The sequence below is a fragment of the Rhinatrema bivittatum genome, chromosome 17, assembly GCF_901001135.1.
Source record: "Rhinatrema bivittatum chromosome 17, aRhiBiv1.1, whole genome shotgun sequence".
In the NCBI taxonomy this organism is placed as follows: domain Eukaryota; kingdom Metazoa; phylum Chordata; class Amphibia; order Gymnophiona; family Rhinatrematidae; genus Rhinatrema; species Rhinatrema bivittatum.
Window position 1 is genome coordinate 55531090 of NC_042631.1, and position 27303 is coordinate 55558392.

The 27303-nt window shown below is 46.6% G+C and overlaps 1 protein-coding gene across 2 annotated transcripts in view; it reads left to right on the forward strand.

Moving 5' to 3' along the window:
• LOC115079357 (sodium/hydrogen exchanger 11-like) overlaps positions 1-27303 on the forward strand; it is a 561464-nt gene that overhangs the window by 153078 nt on the left and 381083 nt on the right. For both annotated transcript variants that reach the window (XM_029582861.1, XM_029582862.1), the window contains exon 3: positions 24490-24615. In XM_029582861.1, the coding sequence (XP_029438721.1) occupies positions 24490-24615 (126 nt within the window). The remainder of the gene's footprint in view (positions 1-24489; positions 24616-27303) is intronic.

Genomic DNA, 27303 nt, shown 5'->3' on the forward strand with positions numbered 1-27303 from the left:
CAGTAGCGGGAGCCAGTTGCTGGGCATGTAGGGCGGGTTCCGTACCCACAGGGCGGCCACTCTAGTGGCATCTTCCATGTTTTGCTGAACCTGGCGTCGTTCTTCCGTAGTTAGTAAGTATGAACTTAACTGGCAGATGTCCGCCGAGTAGGGGTTGTGGCTGGTGATTAATCCTGCCACCATTTCAATCATCTGTTCCGGTTTCTGCTCGTATGAGGGACCGTGGATTTTCTAGTTGATGAGATCACTTGTTGTGAAGGGGAGATAGGTATACACCGTCACCGGTAACAGTTCCTGATTTGCCCGAGGGACAAGGGTGGTGGTCTGACGAATCGGGGATGTCCCGATGGCCCCCAGTTGACTGTCAGGGCTCTGGTTCTGAGTATAGGGTCTGGTAGTGATCTTCCTTTTTGCTTTATTAGTCTGTGTCTTTGAGGCCGACCCGGCGCTGGCCGAGTCCCATGATTCGTCTCTGGAATCCTGGTCTGGTGGGGGCGCTTGATCTGCCTGGGCTGCCTGAGCCAAATCCAAAAAGGGATACAAGGGGGTGTAAGGAGGGGGCAATGACTCCTCCTCTTGGGCCAAAGGGAGAATAGGGGGTGGCGACTCTTCTGGCTTTTCTTCCTTCTCTGTTTCTGTTTTTACTACTGATTTCATTTTTGCTACTGCTAACGTGACCGGCATGTCACGGTGGGTGTGTAGTTTCCGGGGTCCTTTCTTCTTAATTCTCGCTAACATGACAAGGGCCGCCTTTTCCATGCCCTTCTTTGCCGAGTCCGGGGGATTCCTAATGACATCAACCTAGCCGTCGACGTATGGCAGGTCATCCGGATTTCCTGGGTTCCCCTCAACTATGACAATATTCTGGACTCGTGCTACATAGGAGAAATCAAAAGACCCTTCTTCTGGCCAATCAACTAACTGGCCTAATCCTGGCCACATAATCTGGCATCTCTGTATCATTCCTCCCTTAGTGCACTTCTCTTGATCAAAGACCTCTGTAAAGTGTTTAGTCATAAGGTCTAATGGTGTGGACCCTCCCCTGCCCATCACAAAAGATATTGTAGTATAGTAGACAGACAAAGGAGGGTAAAAGGAAGGGGTCCACTCCTCCAGATACAATAGGATCAACACTGCACCAGCTGAGGCACGGTCACCCAACTCAGAACCACAGTGCCAGTCACTCTCTTTCACACATCACAAGAAACCCGTCCACCCAGTTGCCCTCCCTGTTTCAGGCTGCCCTCTGGACCTCTTGTCTGGGTGATACCTGGCGGGGGTTGATCAGGCCCCCCTTTGGGTCTTTAACGACCCGGGCTGGCTATCCTGAGTATACTCGCCTGTCTTCAGGATTCCAGAATTTTGAGCCCCAGGAAAATTGTCTCCTCCAGACCACAGATGCCACCGAAAACGGGCAGGGGTCCGGCACCCTCCTCGGAGTCCCATACACTGAACTGAATCAGTGGTGCACACTTACCAGGGGTCTGAGGAGTCCGCTCGTCCCTCCCCAGCCGTGTTGGATGAGAGGGGGAAATATCCCCATCCCTGTTGCCTCCTGGCTGGCTCGCCAGAATGTAACCGGATACTGTGAAAGGAAACTCCAGGCAACTGGTCTGAAAGAGAGAATCTTTATTGCTAGCAAGACGCAGCTGACTCGTGTCAGGAAGACTGCGTGCCTCGCCCAGCAGGGCGCTGCCTTAAATACATTTCACAGTTCTTTGTTTCTACACATGCGCATTACACATTAGTAAGCAAGCATCACACATTAGAATCGAGGCTTATGTTAGGCTGGGTGCTGCCCCTATTGTCAGCGTGGCACTTCCTGATTTTTTCTTCCGTTCTTGCTTTGTTTCATATAGGCACTGATACGTCATTCACAGGAAGTGAGAGTCCTGCTGGTAATGGTAGTCCTGTGAAAGGCATGATGATTTGCGGCTTCATTTACTTCTTCAATTGTATTATTAAAAACTTATGAATAAAAAATTAAAATTTGCAGATGCCCATTGCAGGCCTAGCCCCCTAGTCCATCCTGGTGAGAAAGTGTGGCTTAGCACAAGCTACATCTGACTGAAGCTCCCTTCCATGCACCTAGCTCCCCGCTACATTGGACCCTTTGTAGTGTTGCACCGTCTGGGCCCAATCTCCTATCAGCTCCAATTGCCTTTGACTCTCCAAATTCATAACTCATTTCACATGTCTTTCCTCAAACCCTTGGTGTTGTCCAGGCCATCTAGCAAACCACCAGAACCTCAACCCCTCTCTTCCGACGAGGACCTTACTTATCAGGTTCATGATGTCCTGGATGTCAGGAAACGGGGCCGATGCTGGGAGGATTTCAACCCCGAGGAAAATAACTGGGAGCCTATCACCAATATCTTGGACAAGGACCTACTCACTCAGTTCCATGTGGCTCACCCTTCCAAACCGAAACCCCTGGGGAGGCACCATAAAAGGGGGGTGTACTGTTATATACGCCAGCTGCAGATGGCCACGGCCGGCCCCCCTTACCTCTTCCCCTGGCATCGGTAGCCCAGCAGGGAGATGGCCCTGCCGCTCGCCTCAAGCTTCGGGCTCTCCCGTGGTCGCTGCCACTAAAGAAGTTGCCTCCCACGGCAGTCCCCAACTCCTTCTTCGCAGCTCGACACCACTGGCTGACACCACAAGCAGCCCTTCCTGGTAGGGCCCTCCCTAAGTGCGCGGCCGTGCCCCATGCCCACTTTTAAAGGGACAGCACCAATTAGAGCAGGCCAGCCTCTGGGATGACGTCAGGAGCCTGGGAATATATATTGGAGCCTCCTATTCATGTTCCTCAACTTGGCAATGAGTTTGCTTCACCTTGGTGAGGTCTTATGTGCTTCGTGGTTCCTGTTCCTGCCTTCTGAGTCCTGTTCCTGCCTTTTGAGTCCTGCTCAAGCTCCTGTTTCCATCCTCCAGTTCCTTTGGACGGATCTTCTGGCTTCCAACCTCAGACTGGCTTTGGTGACTCTTCTTGCTTCTGACCTTGGACTGGCTATCAGCGACCCTCTGGCTTCTGACTCTGGACTGGATATCAGTGACTCTCTGGCTTCCGACCTTGGGCTGATTATCGTCATTGCTTCCAGTTGCGATTCCACCGCCTTCACAGGGTTCCACCTAATACCAGCCAGCCCCAAGCACCCAAGGGCTCAACCCGCAGGGAATGGGGTTAGTATTGGTGAAGCTCCAACTGGCCCCTGTATCAGTTCAGCCTTGCCTCCCAATGGTAGGGAGCTGTGGGGGTTTACCCTCACAGGTAGCGCCAACTCCTCCTCGGGCAAGGGGTCCACATTCTTCTCCATGAATACAACACTAGGAAGGACTGGGAGTCCCAAATTAGAGTAATTGGAACTGAGAGTTGAGGGACTGGAGAAGTAGCACCCAAGTTCATGACCTCTACTGAACTTGGGCCCTGGAGTTTCCCAGATGGATCGGACAGTTCTCTAGATGGTGGCCTGGTGCTCCGCAATATAGACATAAGCCAGTTTGTCTTTGCGGGAGGTGCTCTTCCAGTGCAGGTTACCCAAGACCCAACTGCATGGGTTTATTTATTTATATTTTATTTATTAGCTTTTATATATCAACATTCATGGGTACATCATGCCGGTTTACAATATAACTGAAGGAGGAAAATACAAAAAATCAGGGTGGGGGAGGGAAGCAGATAGGAAGAGAGAACGGGCGAGAGAAGAGAGGGAAAAACAGGAAGAGGAGAAAAGGAACAGTACCTGATGGAAAACAACAGAAGAACATAATATGTAACATTGCAGATTATACACTCAAAAAGGGACTGTGTATAACCTTATACACTATGGATAACCTTATACACTATATATAAATTATACACTCCAAAAGGTATTATATACAATAATATACATTATCTTTAACTAGTACATACAGTAGACACTATATATGACATTAAAAATGATACATTCAGGGTTCCTCCGCCTTGACCACTCTGGTGTCACTGGATGATGTGACTGCTGTCTCGAATGCCGGTATATACAAATTTGAAATAAAATAATAAATGTAGTGTTAGTAACGGGTGGTGAGCGAGAGCGACCCCACGAGGGCCTCTTGGGCATCCGACTCTCCCGATGGCGCTCTTGAAGATGGTGATCTATTCAGCCCGTCAAGTCTATAAGGTCCTCCAAGGAGGAGGGAAGCTCCCGAGCAGCCAACTTATCTTTTAACTGCGTGGAGAGACCATCAAGGTAAATGGCTCGAAGGCAATCCTCTTGCCAATCGAACTCAGTAGCCAAACTCCGAAACTCTATTGTATAATTGAAAACACTTTGTTGTCCCTGATGAAGGTGAAGTAAACTGGTGCTTGCTACAGCAAAGGTCCATTTGAAGACAGCCACAAATTGAACCAGCTGCTTCAACAGGGAGTGTCAGGGTTCCCACAGGGGGCAAGCCCAGGCCAGGGCTTTCCCTTCAAGGCGAGACAAGATAAATGTGACTTTTGTTAAGTCATCCTGGAAGACAGAGGGTTGCAGAGCAAATTGCATATAGCACTGGTTTATAAACACTCTGCAGAGCTTGGAATCACCATTGAAATGTGGAGGCGCTGGAAGATCCAACAAGGCTCGTGGCGATGATGGAAGTGGCTGTGGAGGAGGAGGAGCAGGATCATTAAAGAAGGCATCAACCCAAGTGTGAAGACGGTCCATGGAGGAGGCCAATGCCTCAAGGAATTACTGCTGTTCTTGCATCTTGGAAGCCAGGCCTGGAATGGCCTGACGGGCACGTGGCTCCACCGAATCCATGGCCTTTGCAAACTGTTGCGCTGGAGGTGGATTCTTGGACAGGTGGGGTTGATGCAACCCATAGGCAAGGGCCTACGGGTCCCCACCATTAGCAGGTGGAGTGGGCTGAAGCTAGAGGCAACTGGAGCTTCACCTATACCAGCCCACATTCCCTCGAGTTGAGCCTTTGGGTGCTGGGGCCGGCAGGACTTAGACGGGCCTCAAGATTGAGAGTCAAAGGCAGGTAGTTAAGCCCAGAGGCAGCAGCCAGCAGATGGCATAGTTCTGTCCTGGACTGGTCACAGCACAGGAACTCAAGCACCAAGGGACGAGGAATAACTGAAGGTGCCTGAGCAAAGAAAGGTCAGAGCGTTAGGAGTCCACGTCCAGAGGACAGAGACAGAGGCATCACTATCGAGCTTCAAAAGGAGTTTGCGGCAACTGGAGGGTGGACACAAGAAAGTCTATAGGGTAGTCATCCATAGCAATAGTCAGGGCATAGAGAAGGCAAGTGTGGTCAGACATGGCAATGGTCAATGCACGGAGAAGGAAGGCATGGTCAGGCGTAGCAATGGTCAAGGCACGGAGAAGGCAGGCAAGGTGGGACGTAGCAGAGGTCAGGCTTGGAGAAGTCAAGCGAGGTCAGACGTAGCAGAGGTCAGGCTTGGAGAAGGCAGGCGAGGTCGGACGTAGCGGAGGTCAGCACCAGGAGGTTAAGCAGGATTCATATGAGATGAATGAGGAAACAGGAACTTGGAAACAGGAAACACGGAGGCAACGAGTACTCAGAACCAAAACAGGGAACCGAGGAGACCTGTTGCAAAGGCAACACTATGGTGCGAGGCCTGAACATTTATACGCTGAAGGATCTGACACCAGCATCTGGATCCGCGACCAGGTTCCCTCCGCAGGCCCTTTAAAAGGTTCACTGATGCGAGTGCGCCTAGGGAGGGGCGTGGCGCCACTATCGGTGTCTCTCCGCGAACTCCGCGGAGAGGCCCGACAGATGGAAGTATCCTGGCTGGAAGTCCTGGGAAGTGGAGCAGGGCCAGAGGTGCTGGCGGGAGCCCGAGTTCTGAGCCGGCAGCCCACTGCCGCAAGTGACGGAGAGCTGGAGCCTGGAAGTTGCTTAGAAAGGTGAGAGGACCGCAAGACGGGGCTGCCGCAGGCGGCGAGTGTAACAAGACAATGGTGAGACGGATTCTTGGCAATTCTAGTAACAGGCAAGCCCCACTGGGAGAACTGTATGGGTAGTCTAGTTGAACAGTGAAGTGTGCTGCTGAAGCCAGGGTAATTCCAAAACAATCAGGTGGATGGCCTTGTCTAAGATGTGGAATGAAATGGTCTCCACATGCAAAGTCCTGATACGTAACTAGATGGGAGCAGTAGTGTGCGTGACTTCGCCAGGCAGAGGTTCCCCATGGATAGACGAGAGCAGCAAGGGAACCAGAGAGCGAATGGTGGGGATATGCAGGTGCTTGGTGAGCTGCTTCAAAATGAAACATAAAAACATAGAAACATAGAAATGACGGCAGAAGAAGACCAATCGGCCCATCCAGTCTACCCAGCAAGCTTCACACTTCTTTCCTTTCATACTTATCTGTTTCTCTTGGCTCTTAGCAACCCTTGGTTCTATTTCCCTTTCATCCCCACCCTTAATGCAGAGAGCAGTGATGGAGCTGCATCCAAGTGAAATAGCAAGCTTGATTAGTTAGGGGTAGTAACAGCCACAACAAGCAAGCTACACCCATACTTATTGTTTACCCAGACTATGTTATTCAGCCCTTATTGGTTGTTTTTCTTCTCCCCTGCCGTTGAAGCAGAGAGCTATGCTGGATATGCGTGAAGTATTAGTTTTTCTTCTCCCCTGCCGTTGAAGCAGAGAGCTATGCTGGATATGCGTGAAGTATCAGTTTTTCTTCTCCCCTGCCGTTGAAGCAGAGAGCTATGCTGGATATGTATGAAGTATCAGTTTTTCTTCTCCCTTGCCGTTGAAGCAGAGAGCTATGCTGGATAAGCGTGAACTATTAGTTTTACTTCTCCCTTGCCGTTGAAGCAGAGAGCTATGCTGGATATGCGTGAAGTATTAGTTTTGCTTCTCCCCTGCCGTTGAAGCAGAGAGCTATGCTGGATATGCGTGAAGTATTAGTTTTTCTTCTCCCCTGCCGTTGAAGCAGAGAGCTATGCTGGATATGCATTGAAAGTGAAGTATGCATTGAAAGCCACATTAACTATCAACAAATATTGAATAAGCCTAATAATTGGTAAATCCTATAGCCTATGAACTCTCTGTTAATTTTACATACTCTTACCCCCTCCCTGTTTTGTTTTGTTTTTGTTTGTTTTTTTTAAATTTGGAGATGGCAGCCCTCCATCCTTCCACTCCGTGAAGGTGGAACACCAACCACTGGCATCCCGCTCCGTGAATGCCTCTGTGGCTACTGCCGCTCCGTGCAGTGTTTTGCTGCCTCCTCATTATACACGTCCTCTAGACCTGATGGATCCACAGCGTTTATCCCATGCCCCTTTGAAGTCCTTCACAGTTTTGGACTTCACCACTTCCTCTGGAAGGGCATTCCAGGTATCCACCACTCTCTCCGTGAAGAAATACTTCCTGACATTGGTTCTTAGTCTTCCTCCCTGGAGCCTCAGCTCGTGACCTCTGGTTCTGCTGATTTTTTTCTGACGGAAAAGGTTTGTCGTTGTCTTTGGATCGTTAAAGTTTTTCAAGTATCTGAAAGTCTGAATCATATCACCCCTGCTCCTCCTTTCCTCCAGGGTGTACATATTTAGATTCTTCAATCTCTCCTCGTATGACATCCAATGAAGACCTTCCACCTTTCTGGTCGCCCTTCTCTGTACCGCTTCCATCTTGTCTCTGTCTCTTTGTAGATACGGTCTCCAGAACTGAACACAGTACTCCACGTGAGGCCTCACCAAGGATCTGTACAAGGGGATAATCACTTCCCTTTTCTTACTCGATATTCCTCTCTCTATGCAGCCCAGCATTCTTCTGGCTTTTGCTATCGCCTTGTCGCATTGTTTCACAGACTTCATATCATTAGACACTATAACCCCTAGGTCTCTCTCCTGCTCCGTGCACATCAGCCTTCCCCCCCCCCCCCCCCCCCCCCCCCCCCCCATCGAATACTGTTCATTCGGATTTCCACTCCCCATATGCATGACTTTGCACTTCTTGGCATTGAATCTCAGCTGCCATATCTTCGACCACTCTTCCACTTTCCTTAAATCCCGTCTCATTCTCTCTACTCCTTCCGGCGTGTCCACTCTGTTGCAGATCTTAGTGTCGTCCGCAAAAAGACAAATCTTACCTTCTATCCCGTCCGCAATGTCACTCACAAAGATATTGAACAGGACCGGTCCCAACACTGATCCTTGTGGTACACCACTTAAAACCGCTCTCTCTTCAGAGAAAGTTCCATTTACCATCACACATTGTCTTCTGTCCGTCAACCAGTTTGCAATCCAGGTCACCAACTCGGCACTCACTCCTAACCTTCACGTTTTATTCACCAGTCTCCTGTGCGGAACCATATCAAAAGCTTTGCTGAAATCTAAGTAGATGACATCGAGCGCTCTTCTTTGATCCAATTCCTTGGTTACCCAGTCAAAAAAGTCAATCAGATTTGTCTGACAGGATCTTCCCCTGGTGAATCCATGCTGCCTCTGTTCCAGCAATTCTCCGGACTGTAGATAGTTCACTATTCTCTCTTTCAACAGTGACTCCATTACTTTTCCCACCACCGAAGTGAGGCTAACCAGTCTGTAGTTACCAGCCTCCTCTCTGTTCCCACTCTTGTGAAGCGGGACCACCACCGCTCTTCTCCAATCACTTGGCACCACTCCCGTTTCTAGGGATCTATTGAACAGGTCACACAGCGGACTCGCCAGCACATCTCTGAGCTCCTTCAGTATCCTTGGATGAATCCCATCAGGTCCCATGGCTTTGTCCACTTTCAGATTCTTTAGCTCTTCCCATACATTTTCTACTGTAAAAGGGTTTTCGTCTATTCCACTTCCTTCCAGTTTCTTGTTGTGTAGAGATGGGCCTTCTCCAGGGTCCTCTTTAGTGAACACAGAACTGAAGTATTCGTTTAATATTTCTGCCATTTCTTCGTCTCTCTCCACGCATTGATCATTTCCACCTTTCAATTTCACTATACCACTTTGAACTTTTCTCTTTTCACTGATGTAACTGAAAAATGTTTTGTTACGATTCTTTATCTCCTTGGCAATCCTCTCTTCCGCTTGACTTTTTGCCGACTTGATTAGTTTCTTCATTTCCCTCAGTTGACTCAAATATTGTTCTTTGTTCTCATCCCTTTGGGATCTTTTATATTTCTTGAATGCTGTTCTTTTAGCCTTAATTTTGTCAACCACCTCCTTCCCCGGAGTCCATCAGGGATAATGTGTGGAACTCCTGGTTGTTCATCCGGATAGAAAGGGGAACGGTCAGTGGAGGAGACAGTGAGGTCAGGCCTAGGAGAAGTCCTCCAGCAAATCCTAGGCCCGACAGTTTCCCAGACAGACTGGATGCAAGGCAATGGCATGCCCTGGCTGACCACAGTACAAGCAAATGCCAGACTGCTGTTGATGATGACTTTCCTTGGGAGAGAGTCTACTCCTACCCATTTGCATGGGTTCTTCCTCTGTAGGATTAGGCGGAGTGGTCGGTCTAGGAGAGGATGAACGTCGAGCTCGGGGCAGTCCTGAAGTCGGTTACCGGGAAGCTCTGGATTCAAGAGAGTGTTCTTGTAAATGATGGTCGATGCACCCAGTGAGGTCAGTAAGAGAGTCCAAGGAGGTGGGCAATTCACGGGCAGCCAACTCATCCTTTATGCGAGGACTCAAGCCCTCCAGGATGATAGAGCGCAGACAGTCGGAGTTCCAATGCAACTCTGACGCAAGAGTTCGAAATTCAGTGACATAATCCGTTAAAGGGCGAGAGTCCTGCTGAAGATGAAGAAGAGTTGACCGGGAGTTGGCACGTCAGCCGAGTTCTTCAAAGACGGACCGAAACAGGGCCAGGAACCCTGGAAGAGCCTGAAGGACTGGATCTGCTCGCTCTCAGAGAGGTGATGCCCAGGCCAGGGCTTTGCCCTCCAAAAGAGCCAGATGAGACAAGAAGTGAAAAGATCTAGTTCCTTTTGCCTTCTGGGATACAATGAAGGGGAGAAATGTACAGATTTAGGATGTTCAATGCTTTTGTTGAAAGTATGTTTAATTGTAAAAAAGATGTATTTTGGATTTTGGATTAATCCGATCGCACCTATGCTGATATGGAGAACGCACATGACAGATTTATGGTCCAGACTGTTGGACAATGTAACAAAAATCTTCTCAGAAAAAGAAAATTATTTTCAGGGATATTGGACTTTCTTTTTCAGAACTCTCCCTGATAATATATGATCATTGTTTTCCTCTGAGTAATATTTTTCTTGCACCAATTTTTGAGATACTCTGTGATTTTCCTCTAGGTCACTGGAACACACTTTTTTTTTTATAACTGATCCAATCTGGGACTGATGAATATGTAATTTCATAGTAATCTCATAGCAAATATCATTTGTGACAGTTTTGATCCTGATGTTCTTGCCTGTTAGGGGAGGCATGGGGGAAGGGGTGAAAAAGTTGAAAATGTTGGAGTGCTTTTCTTTTCAATTGTGTCATGTGTCATTTTTAATGAAAATGCCAGAATAAAGATATATTTTAAAAAATCAATTGTTGATCACACATTGTAAGGTTGGGAAAATATTTATGCTTGAAATACTTATTGATGGTAACTTTTAAACAGGTGTGAGGGCGCACATATGTGCGCATTTGCTGTCTCGCACCCATGGATGCGGCTATTTTATAACATACCTGTGTATATACTTGCATGGTATAAAATAAGCTGAATAAGCATACATGCACCCAATTTTAAGTAGGAGTGCACCTATGCACGCAAAGCCTGCTTCGACCGTGTAAGTGGGGGATTTTAGTAGAAACGCACATCAATGCGATTACCAGTTTTCCCAGATTATTCTCAATTCGCCCAAGTAAGGCAATAGGACTTCCTAACCCTCCTGGTTAAATAGCCTCCCTTTTAAAATGTTAACCCTGACCTTTAAAACCCAACTCATCTCTTTACTTTTTTCTGATTTCTGACTTACAATGATTTACACATCATCCGGGGTGTGATAATCCGAAAGAGCTGTATGTGATAGGGGAGGGAGGGCTGTTGTGCACAGAGCAAGAAAGCAACCTTGGGGTGATAGTGTCTAGTGATCTGAAGACAGCAAAGCAATGTGACAAGGCGATAACTAAATCCAGAAGAATCCTTGGCTGCACAGAGAAGAATAACATATAAGAAAAAGGAAGTGATAATCCTCTTGTACAGGTCCTTGGTGAGGCCTCATCTGGAGTATTGTATTCAGTTCTGGAGACCGTATCTCAAAAGGGACTGTTGTGTTCCGCAGCCACGGACAGCCGCGGTCACGGCCCCCTACCTGAACTCTTATGGTGGGCTGCCATGGCAGTGTCGGGGGAAGCTGCAGGAGTCTGGTGCCCGTCATTCCTGAGCGCCGGTGCGGACCTTCGGGGTGGCCGCTGGGCTGGGAGCTGTCCCTGCTCCTCCCTTACGGCGTTGGGCAGCCTTCCTCCGCGGCCGGGAATCCAAGATGGCCACCGCCATCTTAGGAGTGAGGCCGCGCCTCCTTGCTGAATTTAAAGGGACCTCGTCCCTTTAATTGCCTGCACCTGTTTCCAATGCACCAGACCAGGGGAAGTATTTAAGGAGACTTCCTCTGCTCATTCCTTGACTTGGCAATAACCTTGCTCAAGTCTGTTTGCTTCGGTGAGTCTTCTTGTGCTTTGGATCCTTGCTTCCTGGTTCCTGTTTCGTCTCAGTGATTCCTGGTTCCTGACTTCGGATTGGCAAGCGGTGATTCTTGGTGTGTGACTTCGGACTGGCTAGCGGCGATCCCTCGGTGTGTGACCTCTGACTGGTAAGTGACGACCCTCTGGCACTCGACCTTGGACATCTTCTGGACCATCGTCTCCAAGGGCCCACCTAAGTCCCAGTGGTCTGGGTCCCTAAGGGCTCCTCCTGGGGGGACCGCGGGCTTCCAGTGGCGAAGCTCCAGTTAGCCCTTGCACTGACCTCACAACTCTTCGACCTCTCAAAGGTCCACCTAAGTCCCAGTGGCCCGGGTCCCTATGGGCTCCTCCTGGGGGGACCGCAGGCTTCCAGTGGCGAAGAACCAGTTGGCTTCCCCGACACCTCAACTCTTCGCCTGCTCCACAGTCGCCTCAGTCTTCAGTGCCAAGGGTCAGCCGGTCACATCTTCTGTTCCGCCTCGCCTCCCGACAGGGGAACCTAAGGATCCACCTCCTAAGGTATACCATCCTCCCGTCGGTCCAAGGGTTCACAAGCCTGATCATAACAGGGACAGAGGCAGGATGGAGGTGGTTCAGAGAAGGGCGACAAAACTGGTGGTGGTGTGTGTGTGTGTGTGTGTGTGTGTGTGGGGGGGGGTCTTCATCAAATGACTTATCAAGGGAGGTTGAAGGACCTGGAGGAGAGGAGGTGCAAGGGAGATATGATATAGACCTTCAGATACCTGAAAGGTTTTAATGATGCACAATCGACAAACCTTTTCCATTGGAAAGAAATCAGTAGAACTAGGGGGGTCACAAAATGAAATTCCATGGAGGATGACTCAGAAGCAATATCAGGAAATACTTCTTCATGGAGAGTGTGGTGGATGCTTGGAATGCCCTTCCAGAGGACATGGTGAAGACAAAAATGGTGAAAAGTTTTAAAGGGGCATGGGATAAACACTGTAGATTCCTAAATCCTAGAGGATGAAAATGAAGAAAAGAGTGCATGGGAGTAAGTTGCTGGTGTGGCAGTAACTATCCTTAGCCAACAAGTCTTCATACTGTTGATACAACTCATTATTTCTCTCAGCTTTAATGGCAGGGGGAAAAAGAGGAAAAGGAGAATGAATTTCAGATAGCAACCAACAAGGACATACATTTTACGGTCTGGGAAAACAAATAAGCATGGAGGTAGCTTGCTGATGTGACTGTTACTACCCTTAACCAATAAGCCTTATACTTGTGATGTAACTCCAGTATTGCTCTCTGCTTCAACAGTAAGAGATAAAGGGACATTGGACTCAGACACAAACCAACAAGGGCACTGACTTTAACAGTTTGTGAAAATAAGTATGGGGGGTAACTGTTATGCCCTCCTCCTCCAGAGGGGAGGAGTTAGCGATCCTTTATCACGCACCCTGCCAGGAGGCGGAGTTAGCAATCTGTTCTGCTTTTCTTCTGAAAGGGGGAGGAGTTAGCAATCTGTTATGATCTGCTCCTCCAGAGGGGAGGAGTTAGCTATCTGTAGATCTGTTAGTGAACTGCTGTCAGATACTCCTGTAAGGAAGGAGGTAGCAATCTCTAACAGATCAACTCTCCAGGGAAGAGGAGTTGGCAATCTGTTCAATGATACTCTTCTGAGGAGAGGAGCTAACAATAGGTGTATTGTTGGCTCCCCCCATCGAATACAGTTCATCGAATGAACTGTATTCGATGGGGGGAGAAAGGCTGATATGCACGGAGCAGGAGAGAGACCTTGGGGTGATGGTGTCTAATGATCTGAAGTCGGCGAAACAATGTGACAAGGTGATAGCTAAAGCCAGAAGAATGCTGGGTTGCATAGAGAGAGGAATATCGAGTAAGAAAAGGGAAGTGATTATCATAGAAACATAGAAACATAGAAACATAGAAATGACGGCAGAAGAAGACCAAATGGCCCATCCAGTCTGCCCAGCAAGCTTCACACACTTTTTTCTCTCATACTTATCTGTTTCTCTTAGCTCTTGGTTCTATTTCCTTTCCACCCCCACCATTAATGTAGAAAGCAGTGATGGAGCTGCATCCAAGTGAATATCTAGCTGATAAGTTAGGGGTAGTAGGGGTAGTAACCGCCGCAATAAGCAAGCTACACCCATGCTTATTTGTTCTACTCAGACTATGTTATACAGCCCTTCTTGGTTGTTTATCTTCTCCCCTGCCGTTGAAGCAGGGAGCTATGCTGGATATGCTTGAGGTATCAGTTTATTCTTCTCCCATGCTGTTGAAGCAGAGAGCCATGCTGGATATGCATCGAAAGTGAAGTATCAGGCACATTTGGTTTGGGGTAGTAACCGCCGTAACAAGCCAGCTACTCCCCGCTTTGTGAGTGTGAACCCTTTTTTCTTCTCCCCTGCCGTTGAAGCAGGGAGCTATGCTGGATATGCGTGAAGTATCAGTTTTTTCTTCTCCCCTGCCGTTGAAGCAGAGAACTATGCTGTATATGCATAGAAATAGAAGTAACAGGCTTATTTGGTTTGGGGTAGTAACCGCCGTAACAAGCCAGCTACTCCCCCCTTTGTGAGTGCAGATCCTTTATTCCACATTTCCTCTTGCTGTTGAAGCTAGAACGATGTTGGAGTCACAGTAAGCATGTGTATGTTTATTGAATAAGGGTATTGTCTCCAGGCAGTAGCCATCATTCTGGTGAGTCACCCACTCTTCATTGGTGGCCTCTTGACTTTATGGATCCACAGTGTTTATCCCACGCCCCTTTGAAGTCCTTCACAGTTCTGGTCTTCACCACATCCACTGGAAGGGCATTCCAGGCATCCACCACCCTCTCCGTGAAGAAATACTTCCTAACATTGGTTCTGAATCTTCCTCCCTGGAGCTTCAAATCGTGACCCCTGGTTCTGCTGATTTTTTTCCTACGGAAAAGGTTTGTCGTTGTCTTTGGATCATTAAAACCTTTCAAGTATCTGAAAGTCTGTATCATATTGCCTCTGCTCCTCCTTTCCTCCAGGGTGTACATATTTAGATTCTTCAATCTCTCCTCGTACGTCATCCGATGAAGATCCTTGTACAGGTCCTTGGTGAGACCTCACCTGGAGTATTGTGTTCAGTTCTGGAGACCGTATCTCCAAAGAGACAGAGACAAGATGGAGGCGGTCCAGAGAAGGGTGACCAAAAAGGTGGAAGGTCTTCATCAAATGACTTATGAGGAGAGACTGAAGAATCTAAATATGTACACCCTGGAGGAAAGGAGGAGCAGAGGTGATATGATACAGACTTTGAAAGGTTTTAATGATCCAAAGACAACGACAAACCTTTTCCGTAGGAAAAAAATCAGCAGAACCAGGGGTCACGATTTGAAGCTCCAGGGAGGAAGACTCAGAACCAATGTCAGGAAGTATTTCTTCACGGAGAGGGTGGTAGATGCCTGGAATGCCCTTCCGGAGGAAGTAGTGAAGACCAGAACTGTGATGGACTTCAAAGGGGCGTGGTATAAACACTGTGGATCCATAAAGTCAAGAGGCCGTCAATGAAGAGTGGGTGGCTCGCCAGAATGACGGCTACTGCCTGGAGATAATACCCTTATTCAATAAACATACACATGGTTACTGTGACTCCAACATCGCTCTAAGCTTCAACAGCAAGAGGAAATGTGGAAAAAAGGATTTGCACTCACAAAGCGGGGAGTAGCTGGCTTGTTACGGCGGTTACTACTCCAAACCAAATAAGCCTGATACTTCACTTTCAATACATATCCAGCATAGCTCTCTGCTTCAACGGCAGGGGAGAAGAAAAAATAATATGGATGTGAATTGTTTTTGAATGATTAAAATTATCGTCAGATAATTTTAAAATCGTCCAAAATCTTAGAGTGCAGATACAATACAAATGCCCCCGATTTATCGTCAGGGGCATTTGTATTGTATCGTTAAATAGGGCGCGAGAAAACCGGCACACCAAAAAAACCCTAAAACCCACCCCGAACCTTTAAAAGAAATCCCCCACCCTCCCGAACCCCCCCAAAATGTTTTAAATTACCTGGGGTCCAGTGGGGGGTCCCGACGTGATCTCCCTCTCTCTCTAGCCACGACTGCGTTGAGAAATGGCGACGGTGGCACTTTGCCCTTATCATGTGACAGGGCAAAGGTAGCGCCGGCGCCATTTTGTTTCCTGGCTCCCGACGTCACGCCTGCTGGAGATCACTCCCGGACCCCAGCTGGACCCCCAGGGACTTTTGGCCAGCTTAGGGGGGGCCTCCTGACCCCCACAAGACTTGCCAAAAGTCCAGCGGGGGTCCGGGAGCAACCTCCTGCATGTGGGCCGTATTGCTAATCTTCAAAATGGCGCCGGCGCTACCTTTGCCCTCACTATGTCATACGGGCGACGGTCGCGGGGGTCAGGAGGCCCCCCCCCAAGCTGGCCAAAAGTCCCTGAGGGTCCAGCGGGGGCCCGTGGGCGATCTCCAGCAGGCGTGATGTCGGGAGCCATGAAAGAAAATGGCGCCGGCGCTACCTTTGCCCTGTCACATGATAAGGGCAAAGGGCCACCGGCGCCATTTCTCAACGCAGTCGTGGCTAGAGAGAGAGGGAGATCGCATCGGGACTTCCCCACTGGACCCCAGGTAATTTAAAACATTTTGGGGGGGTTCGGGAGGGTGGGGGATTTCTTTTAAAGGTTCGGGGTGGGTTTTAGGGTTTTTTTGGTGTGCCCTTTTCCCGCCCTCCCCCGATTTACGATTTTTAACGATTTTTTAAAAAAAAACAACACGACGATAAGATTTCCCTCCCCCCCCAGCCAAAATCGATCGTTAAGACGATCGATCACACGATTCACACCTCTAAAAATTAATACTTCACGCATATACAGCATAGCTCTCTACTTCAAGGGCAGGGGAGAAGAAAAAATGATACTTCACGCATATCCAGCATAGCTCTCTGCTTCAACGGCAGGGGAGAAGAAAAAGTGATACTTCACGCATAACCAGCATAGCTCTCTGCTTCAACGGCAGGGGAGAAGAAAAACTGATACTTCACGCATATCCAGCATAACTCTCTGCTTCAAACGGCAGGGGAGAAGAAAAACTGATACTTCACGCATATCCAGCATAGCTCTCTGCTTCAACGGCAGGGGAGAAGAAAAACAACCATTAAGGGCTGAATAACATAGTCTGGGTAAAACAAATAAGCATGGGTGTAGCTTGCTTATTGCGGCGGTTACTACCCCTACTACCCCTAACTAATCAAGCTTGATATTTCACTTGGATGCAGCTCCATCACTGCTCTCTACATTAATGGTGGGGGTGGAAGGAAAATAGAACCAAAGAGCTAAGAGAAACAGATAAGTATGAGAAAAAAAATGTGTGAAGCTTGCTGGGCAGACTGGATGGGCCTTTTGGTCTTCTTCTGCCGTCATTTCTATGTTTCTATGTTTCTATGTATTGTACTTCGCTACTGAGATAGCAATCTATCATGCCTCCGCTACCGAATAGCAATCTGTTATATATAGGCTGCTGGCAAGTCCCATAGAAAGAGAAGTTAGCTATCTATATAATACTTCCGTAAGTGGTGGTAGTGGTCAGTAGTGGTTGGCTCCCACAGAGTGATAGTAGTGAAAGGAATGACCACTTGGAGGAAATGGTGAATCTCTGGGCTGATGGCAGATGACAGCTCCCCCAGGAGGAGATCCTGAGAGGAACCACCGGCTAGGCTAGAATATGAAATAAACACAAATAGTCCTTTATTAGATTGGAAGCAGGACCACCAGTGGCGGCAGTAGTGAGTCGATGTGTTCAGCAAGGCTGAAGTCCTTCTGATACTGGAATATAATCTCTGGGTTGCTGAGCTATAGAGAGAGAGAGACTAGAAGTAGTGAGTAGACAGGGTGTACTGGATACAAGATAGTACACTCACAATCTTCATTCAAAAATTGGAAGAAGGATCCAACAGAAGAAAATAGGATAAAGCATAAACATTGGCAAGTTAAATGTAAGACATTGATAAGACAGGCTAAGAGAGAATTTGAAAAGAAGTTGGCTGTAGAGGCAAAAATTCACAGTAAAAACTTTTTAAAATATATCCGAAGCAGAAAGCCTGTGAGGGAGTCAGTTGGACCGGTAGATGATCGAGGGGTTAAAGGGGCACTTAGAGAAGATAAGGCCATCGTGGAAAGATTAAATGATTTCTTTGCTTCGGTGTTTACTGAAGAGGATGTTGGGGTGGTACCCGTAATGGAGAAGGTTTTCCTGGGTAATGATTCAGATGGACTGAGTCAAATCACGGTGAACCTAGAAGATGTGGTAGGCCTGATTGACAAACTGAAGAGTAGTAAATCACCCAGACTGGATGGTATACACCCCAGAGTTCTGAAGGAACTAAAAAATGAAATTTCAGAACTATTAGTAAAAATTTGTAACTTATCATTAAAATCATCCATTGTACCTGAAGACTGGAGGATAGCAAATGTAACCCCAATATTTAAAAAGGGCTCCAGTGGCGATCCGGGAAACTACAGATTGGTTAGCCTGACTTCAGTGCCAGGAAAAATAGTGGAAAGTGTTCTAAACATCAAAATCAAAGAACATATAGAAAGACATGGTTTAATGGAACAAAGTCAGCATGGCTTTACCCAGGGCAAGTCTTGCCTCACAAATCTGCTTCACTTTTTTGAAGGAGTTAATAAACATGTGGATAAAGGTGAACCGGTAGATATAGTATACTTGGATTTTCAGAAGGCATTTGACAAATTTCCTCATGAGAGGCTTCTAGGAAAAGTAAAAAGTCATGGGATAGGTGGCGATGTCCTTTCATGGATTGCAAACTGGCTAAAAGACAGGAAACAGAGAGTAGGATTAAATGGGACAATTTTCTCAGTGGAAGGGAGTGGACAGTGGAGTGCCTCAGGGATCTGTATTGGGACCCTTAATTTTCAATATATTTATAAATGATCTGGAAAGAAATACGAGGAGTGAGATAATCAAATTTGCAGATGACACAAAATTGTTCAGAGTAGTTAAATCACAAGCAGATTGTGATAAATTGCAGGAAGACCTTGTGAGACTGTAAAATTGGGCATCCAAATGGCAGATGAAATTTAATGTGGATAAGTGCAAGGTGATGCATATAGGGAAAAATAACCCATGCTATAATTACACAATGTTGGGTTCCATATTAGGAGCTACAACCCAAGAAAGAGATCTAGGTGTCATAGTGGATAACACATTGAAATCATCATTTCAGTGTGCTTCGGCAGTCAAAAAAGCAAACAGAATGTTGGGAATTATTAGAAACGGAATGGTGAATAAAATGGAAAATGTCATAATGCCTCTGTATCGCTCCATGGTGAGACCGCACCTTGAATACTGTGTACAATTCTGGTCGCCGCATCTCAAAAAAGATATAATTGCGATGGAGAAGGTACAGAGAAGGGCTACCAAAATGATAAGGGGAATGGAACAACTCCCCTATGAGGAAAGACTAAGGAGGTTAGGACTTTTCAGCTTGGAGAAGAGACGACTGAGGGGGGATATGATAGAGGTGTTTAAAATCATGAGAGGTCTAGAACGGGTAGATGTGAATCGGTTATTTACTCTTTCGGATAGTAGAAAGACTAGGGGGCATTCCATGAAGTTAGCAAGGGGCACATTTAAAACTAATCGGAGAAAGTTCTTTTTTACTCAAGGCACAATTAAACTCTGGAATTTGTTGCCAGAGGATGTGGTTAATGCAGTTAGTATAGCTGTGTTTAAAAAAGGATTGGATAAGTTCTTGGAGGAGAAGTCCATTACCTGCTATTAAGTTCACCTAGAGAATAGCCACTGCCATTAGCAATGGTAACATGGAATAGACTTAGTTTTTGGGTACTTGCCAGGTTCTTGTGGCCTGGATTGGCCACTGTTGGAAGCAGGATGCTGGGCTTGATGGACCTTTGGTCTGACCCAGTATGGCATTTTCTTATGTTCTTATGTTCTTATGTTCTTAATAGTAGATGTCTGCAATGGTCTCTATGCCACAGAGAGTCTTCAGTACATTCAGGATCAGGAGCCATAGGCGAGCACTGATTCCTATAAACAGTCTGTAATAAGAACTCACAATAGTTGTATATGAAATGGCTTCTAGAATAGAAGAGAGTCTATAAAGGATTCTAGGAACATGGGCCCTCGTGGATCGAGTACCGGTTCCTATCTGCAATATTGCCAATGTAACTCTTGATCTCCGTACCTGCAATAACGTCTTGGATGGAAGGGAGTCTTCTGAGGTATAGGAATGTAGGCCCTCGAGGAGCGAGTACTGACTCCTATGTACAATAGAACTCACTGTGTTCACGTCTGCGATCGCTTCCAGGCAATGAGGAGTCTTCTGCGTATTCAAGGACGTAGGCCCTCGAGGAGCGAGTACCGGATCTCGTCTTGGCAATCTGAAATCAAGAAGAGAGAGTGGAGCCCCCATGGATCAGGTACTCCTGGTAAGTTTGAAAAGGCCAAGAGGTGGAGAAGGATTCCCCTCACTGACTTGGATCATTGTTGCAAGTATCAGGGACTGTCGAAGCAAGTCCTGTTGGAGTTCCTTGCTAACTCGTTAGAGGTTAGCAAACAAAGACCTTTTAAAGTGAAAATGGATGATGTCACTAAGGGGGACGACCCCAAGGTTCACACCCTTGTTGGTACAAAGTCTGGAGCGCGTGTGTACGCACGCCTTACGTCATCAGGAACATGGCGGATCCGTAGCGTCAAGCCATCCCAGAGACATCGGGACCAAGAGGCAGGGAGAAGCCACGGCTGCAACTGTCCATCAGAGCCAAAGGGAGTTGCTTCCAAGGTAGAGAGGGTGGAGCGAGGGGCGAGAAGAGGCAAGAATGCAACAGTAACTTGCAAGCTAGTTGCCACCCCTGATGATACCTTTATGGGGGAGACATGTATGGCACAGCTGGTGCTAACATAAACTTTCTTCCCACATAGTGTTTTGGGCAGGGGCAGCGGTGCAGACCCTTAGCTGTTCCTGACTATTCAAATCCATATGAGTATGTACAATATGATCACGCATGTTTAGTCCTTGGGAAGTGGCTATTAAAGGAGTCTCATTGAAAATTTCATGTAAAGCCATGTGTATTTAGAAAGTCAGTTAGGAACTGCTAAGCGTCTGCACCACCGGTGTCATCAATGTGATTTGTGCCATTTGACTATTGAAGGGGCCGATTGGATTGAGCCAGTAACCGGCTATTGAGTGCGACGCAGATTTCCAACAGATTGCACATCAAAAAATGTTGTTATGTATTGATGTGCCCCTGCCCAAAACTCTATGTGGGACGCAAAGCCGTGCTGTTAGAGTACGTCTATTAGAACATAGATCTCAACTTCAGACTCAGAAAATGTCAGCTCTGATAGTGCAGCATTGCATTGAGAAGGAGCATGTATTTGACGTATTACAGTGGACTGTAATTGATCAAGTGCAATGGACGATCAGAGGAGATGACCATCCAGCATATTTAAATTACCGGAAACAAATTTGGATTTACTAATTAAATAACTGTGATGCCTCATGTGATATAATTCATAACTTTGGTTCAGAACTTTGGCTCATTCAGCCATTCCCAGAATCCTCAGAGGGCTGATTCACACTGACAACTGCTGAAATATAGTGACTTTCTGACTATCACAGATTCAAAGGATGTAGAAGAGTTGGGAAACTTGTGGCTCTGCAAAGCCTATAATTAAAGGCCAGGTGGGCATCAGTGACAATATTTGCACTACAATACAGGGAAGCTTGGTTCGCATGAAGCCAAGATGCAAGCTTTTGTCTTACAGATGCCTATCTCAACGACAGGAGCCAGGTGAAAAGAAGATTATTTTAAGGTTACAGTTTTAATTAAAGTCCTGGCGCCAGCAAACGGAATTCAGGCCTATTTCCTATTCAGAACACAGACTTGCTACCTGTTTACACAACACAGCGGATCAAGAGAAGATCAGAAGAAACAAAGGGCATCAAAGCCATGTTGATAAAGGAACTTTTATGGTGGGAGGATGGAGAGGTTTAGCTGGTGAAGAATTCTCAGGGTGGGGGAGTGATCCTCACAAGCATTTTCTATACATGATAGATTGTCATGACAACAGCATAATGTGTCTTTGTAAATGAGTCTTTGGGCAGTCACGCCATTCTGGAAACTTCGGCGGTGCTGTATGTTTGACTATAAAAGTAAGGGCATGTCCTATATTCAGGGAGATGCTGGTTATTTTGAAAGACAAAAGGCACGTAGTATACAGTATCTCCCAGGAACACTTTGTAAAAGCCAAATAAAATTGACTTTATACCATATACTGGGGCGGATTTTCAGAGCCCTGCTCGCGTAAATCCGCCCAAAACCGGACGGATTTACACGAGCAGAGCCCTGCGCGCCGGTAAGCCTATTTTACATAGGCCTACCGGCGCGCGCAGAGCCCCGGGACTCGCGTAAGTCCCGGGGTTTTCGGAGGGGGCGTGTCGTGGGGCGGGCCCGAACCGCGCGGCGTTTTCGGGGCGTGTCGGGAGCGTTCCGGGGCGGGCCCGGGGGCGTGGCTACGGCCCGGGGGCATGGCCACACCCTCCGGACCCGCCCCCAGGTTGCGTCCCGGCGCGCAGGAGGCCCGCTGATGCGCGGGGATTTATGCCTCCCTCCGGGAGGCGTAAATCCCCCGACAAAGGTAAGGGGGGGGCTTAGACAGGGCCGGGCGGGTGGGTTAGGTAGGGGAAGGGAGGGGAAGGTGAGGGGAGGGCAAAAGGAAGTTCCCTCCGAGGCCGCTCCGATTTCGGAGCGGCCTTGGAGGGAACGGGGGTAGGCTGCGCGGCTCGGCGCGCGCCGGCTATACAAAATCCATAGCCTTGCGCGCGCCGATCCAGGTTTTTAGCAGATACGCGCGGCTCCGCGCGTATCTACTAAAATCCAGCGTACTTTTGTTTGCGCCTGGAGCGCAAACAAAAGTAGGCTATTCGCGCTCCTTTTAAAATCCGCCCCACTGATTCTAAGTGTTCTTGTGTGCCTGGCCCTGAGTACAGAAATTATGTACACATGGCCTTAATGAAGATTTGGATTGGTCCTCTTTAATGAATGAGTAGTGCTTCCATTCCATTGGTTTATTTTGAAATATGATGTTAAGTACAAATACTGTTCATTAGAGGTTGTTGCCTCCCACCCACACCAAACAAGTAGGTATGTTGGCTGAGAGACATTTATCATCATTTCCCCTGATGAAGAAATTCTGTTTTTCGAAACATGGCTGTGTTGAGAGGTGTTTCAAGTCACATAGAACATCAGAAGGTGCTTTAAGCTATACAGAATATATTTCAAGCTAAGTATTAAACCAATACAGGAATTGTGAAGTTATATATGTTATGGTTCAATTTGAACAAAAGACTTTGTGATTTGTTTGGTGACATAAGCTGAATGGGGAGTGTGGGTTTATAATCTGTTGGAATGGTCTTGGACTTTCACAAGCATTTTTGGCAAATTTTATAAAGAAAAAAATCACATAAAACGAAAATAGTATTTATTGGTGGGGTTTCTGGTTTATTACATGGTGAAAGGTGGTCAGCTGATGATTATGATTGAGCAAGACCAGATGTTAAACCGTCAGCTGGTCGGGTTGTTAAATGGTCAAAATATGAAACTACCATTTCTCTACTTCACAAATTTTGATTGGTTTATAAGAATATTTTTGAACAGAAGTATTACACCCCTGTTTTTGAGTTTGTAGTGGGGTTAGAGTTGATAATTTTTTGTGATATTGGAGTTAACCCCTAAAGTGGAGAATTATATTGCAGGATGAATCCCAGTAAAACTAGCTCCCTGGATGCAGTATACAGCCCAAACTGGAGTCCTGTTACATTTGCTAATGTTTGGATCAGAAATGGCATAGCATTCAAGGTGCAAAACCTTAAGGCATTTATTTTTGGTGATTCTCCAGGAAGAGGACGGGAGGGCAGAGGGTGGCTGTGAGAACACACTTTTAAAAATGTATTTGGGATACTGTGCTATAGCTGAGATTAAAATCATAAAGAATATAACAAGACAGGAATTGTAAAACAAAATCTTGGTTTGTTCTCAGAACAGAACAGAAAGCAATGCATGTTTTGTTTTTGTTTTTTTTACTGTATTTATGTATGTATTGCTTTTAAAATATTTATAGTCATCATCTTTTTACCATCCAGGCCTTTTTACCATCCATCTTTTTACCATCCATCTTTTTACCATCCAGGCCGGTAAGAGCAGCATATAAAGACACCCTCGTGGTCCCCCCTTTAAAAACTTCATTAAGTAAGAGAGCCATCTCAGCCTCTGGACCAATACATTGGAATTCTCTTCCACCGGACCTCAGGCTGGAACAGTGCCCGGTCACATTTAAGAAAAGACTCAAAACATAGCTGTTCAAGCAGACCTTTGCTTAAATCATACGCCAGATGAATTAAATCAGCTCTATCACCAGTAACGCATTGACTCTTGCCTGCCTTCTCTCGATTTAGTCATATGCTATATGTACTACTTTAGCCGCAAATCCCAATGTCCTTGCCAATACCATTATCTTAACACCATTCTCTACCAGCCATGTATCATAGTTTGATCTATACCCTGGTTTGTTTTAACAGTTTCTTGATCCTAGTTCTGTAATCCTTTGTTTTATGTAATTGAACTATTTGAGGCACTGTTATTGTTATTATGTAAACCGTTTTGATTTGTAACTTTTTACAAGAAATTCAGTATATAAAACTGTTAAATAAATAAATACATAAATCTTTTGTTTTAGACAGCTTACATCATGATATTAATAATCAGCATAAAACAGTTTATGACTGTTTCTGAAGTTTGTGTCTATTTTCTTGGTATTTAGATTATTCAATTAAAAATCAAGCGGCTAACAACTTTTCCAGCAACTATTCTGCCACCTACGGCTGAAGAACTCCTGCGTAATATCCCCTGGCTTGAAAATGCCAAAGACCAAATTCATTTAATCAAGGTAATTTTTTCCATTTTGTGTATATTTTCATGATACAGCTACTTCATGGTGAACATAAGAATACAGAGGTCAATTTTCAAAGGTTTTTGGTACCTAATTTTGCCTTCTTGAAAACAGGTTAGGGCTGAGTCTAAAAAATTCCTAAAAAGTACAGAGCAAGGTCAGAGGAAGAAAGATAGGCATTCAGCACAGATTTCCAATTTAAGCATCTACATTTTGCAAGGTAAATTTGCAGCCATGACATTTAGGAAGTCCATATTGAGTTACTGGAGAGTGGTAAGATTGTGGGGTAGATTTTAAGAGGCGCGCGAACAGCCTACTTTTGCTTGCGCATCAGACTCAAGCAAAAGTACGCTGGATTTTAGTAGATACGCGCGGAGCCGCGCGTATCCACTAAAATCCTGGATCGGCGTGCGCAAGGCTATCGATTTTGTATAGCCTGCGCGCGCCGAGCCGCGCTGCCTCCCCCCGTTCCCTCCAAGGCCGCTCCGAAATCGGAGCGGCCTCGGAGGGAACTTTCCTTTGCCCTCCCCTCACCTTACCCTCCCTTCCCCCTACCTAACCCACCCGCCCGGCCCTGTCTACACCCCCCCCTTACCTTTGTCGGGGGATTTACGCCTCCCGGAGGGAGACGTAAATCCCCGCGCGCCAGCGGGCCTGCTGCGCGCCGGGCCGCGACCTGGGGGCGGGTACGGAGGGCGCGGCCACGCCCCCGGGCCGTAGCCACGCCCCGTACCCGCCCCCCAAACGCTGCCGACACGCCCCCGGAACGCCGCGACGACCGGGCCCGCCCCCCCGACACGCCCCCCTCCGAGAACCCCGGGACTTACGCGAGTCCCGGGGCTCTGCGCGCGCCGGGAGGCCTATGTAAAATAGGCTTCCCGGCGCGCAGGGCCCTGCTCGCCTAAATCCGCCCGGTTTTGGGCGGATTTAGGCGAGCAGGGCTCTGAAAATCTACCCCTATATGTGTAAAAAAATATGTGTAAAATCAAATAAAGTGAACCTAAATACAGGAGTCCCACAAGGATCTGCCCTGTCAGCTACACTTTTTAACATCTATCTCCTACCAATCTGTCACACACTGGATCGCCTGGGACTGACCCATTTCCTTTACGCTGATGACATTCAAATACTGGTTCTAATTCAGAATACGCTTGAAAATCACCCACACAACCAAAGAAGGTTATCACAAACTATTGACACTTAGACGTCTCAAACCTTTCCTCACACAAAATGGGGTAGATCTTTAAAAATTACGTGATCGCATACTTTTGTTCGCGCACCAGGCTCGAACAAAAGTACGCTAGATTTTATAAGATACGAGCGTAGCCGCGCATATCTTATAAAATCCGGGGTCGGCACGCGCAAAGGGGTGCACATTTGTGCAACCTGCGTGCGCCGAGCCCAGAGCGCGCTGCCTGTTCCCTCCGGCGGCCTATGCAAAATAGGTGCGCCGGCGCGCGAGGGCCCTGCGCGCGTAAATCCGGAAGGATTTACGCGCGCAGGGCTTTTAAAATCCTCCCCAATGATTTTAGAACAGTCCTGCAATTTCTATTATTTGCAACCCTAGACTACTGCAATGCTCTACTCCTTGGCCTCCCTTTTACTACCATCCGTCCACTCCAAATACTCCAGATTGCAGCCGCCAGAATTCTTACAGGAACTAAGAAACAAGAACATATCACACCAACTCTCATCTCCTTACACTGGCTCCCAATAAAATACAGAATAGACTACAACGTTTTATCAATCCTCCACAAAATAATCGCAGGGCAGCAAAACTACTGGCTAACCAAACACATTGAATTACATGCTCCAAAAAGGAACCTTCAATCAATGAATAAAGTCCTCCTCAAAATTCCCCACGCAAAAACCACACTTCTATCATCAACCTGAGAGAGAGCTATATCCATCGCCAGCCCATCTCTATGGAACTCTTTACCCTACAATCTAAGAATTCAATGCGACACCAAAACCTTGAAAAAAGAGTTAAAAACCTGGTTATTTACCAGAGCCTTCTCAGACGCACTTAATCATCATCACCAACAGACTCCCAACCAGACAACACCAAGAAAACAGTGATACCACCTGGTCCACCCATGAAATCTCAACACAAACACGAAACCTTCAATAACCTTTCAAGAACTTTTTACCTATATATATTAACTAACCCTAATATTACTTCCACCAATGTTACCTAACTTTTTCAACCCTGATATTCTCTGTTAAAACCCTAATTTTACTTTGTTACCATATATTTCTTTCCTGTAAATCGTTGTGATGGCAATACCGAATGATGATATACAAAACATGTTAAATAAATAAATAGAAAAAATATCCCCTATAATTTTAGCCAAATTTACAGCTGACCTTATCCAAATATGCATTCTGCTGACTATATCATCATCATCGTTTATTTATGAAATGCCTTTCCAGCTAGGGAATTCAAAGCACATTACATGTTACATGGTGTAGTATAATGATTGTAGAGTAAGACATTCAGTGTGGTTGACAGTATGTCAAATAAATACATAGTAGATGTAATATAAAATACTTGTTACATATAAATAAACAAATTACATATAATTTGTTACATAAAAATAAACAAAATTGTTACATAGAAATAAACAAATAACATTGATGAGTAAGGTGTATCACATTAAAAGTACAATATGTATATAGAGTAGA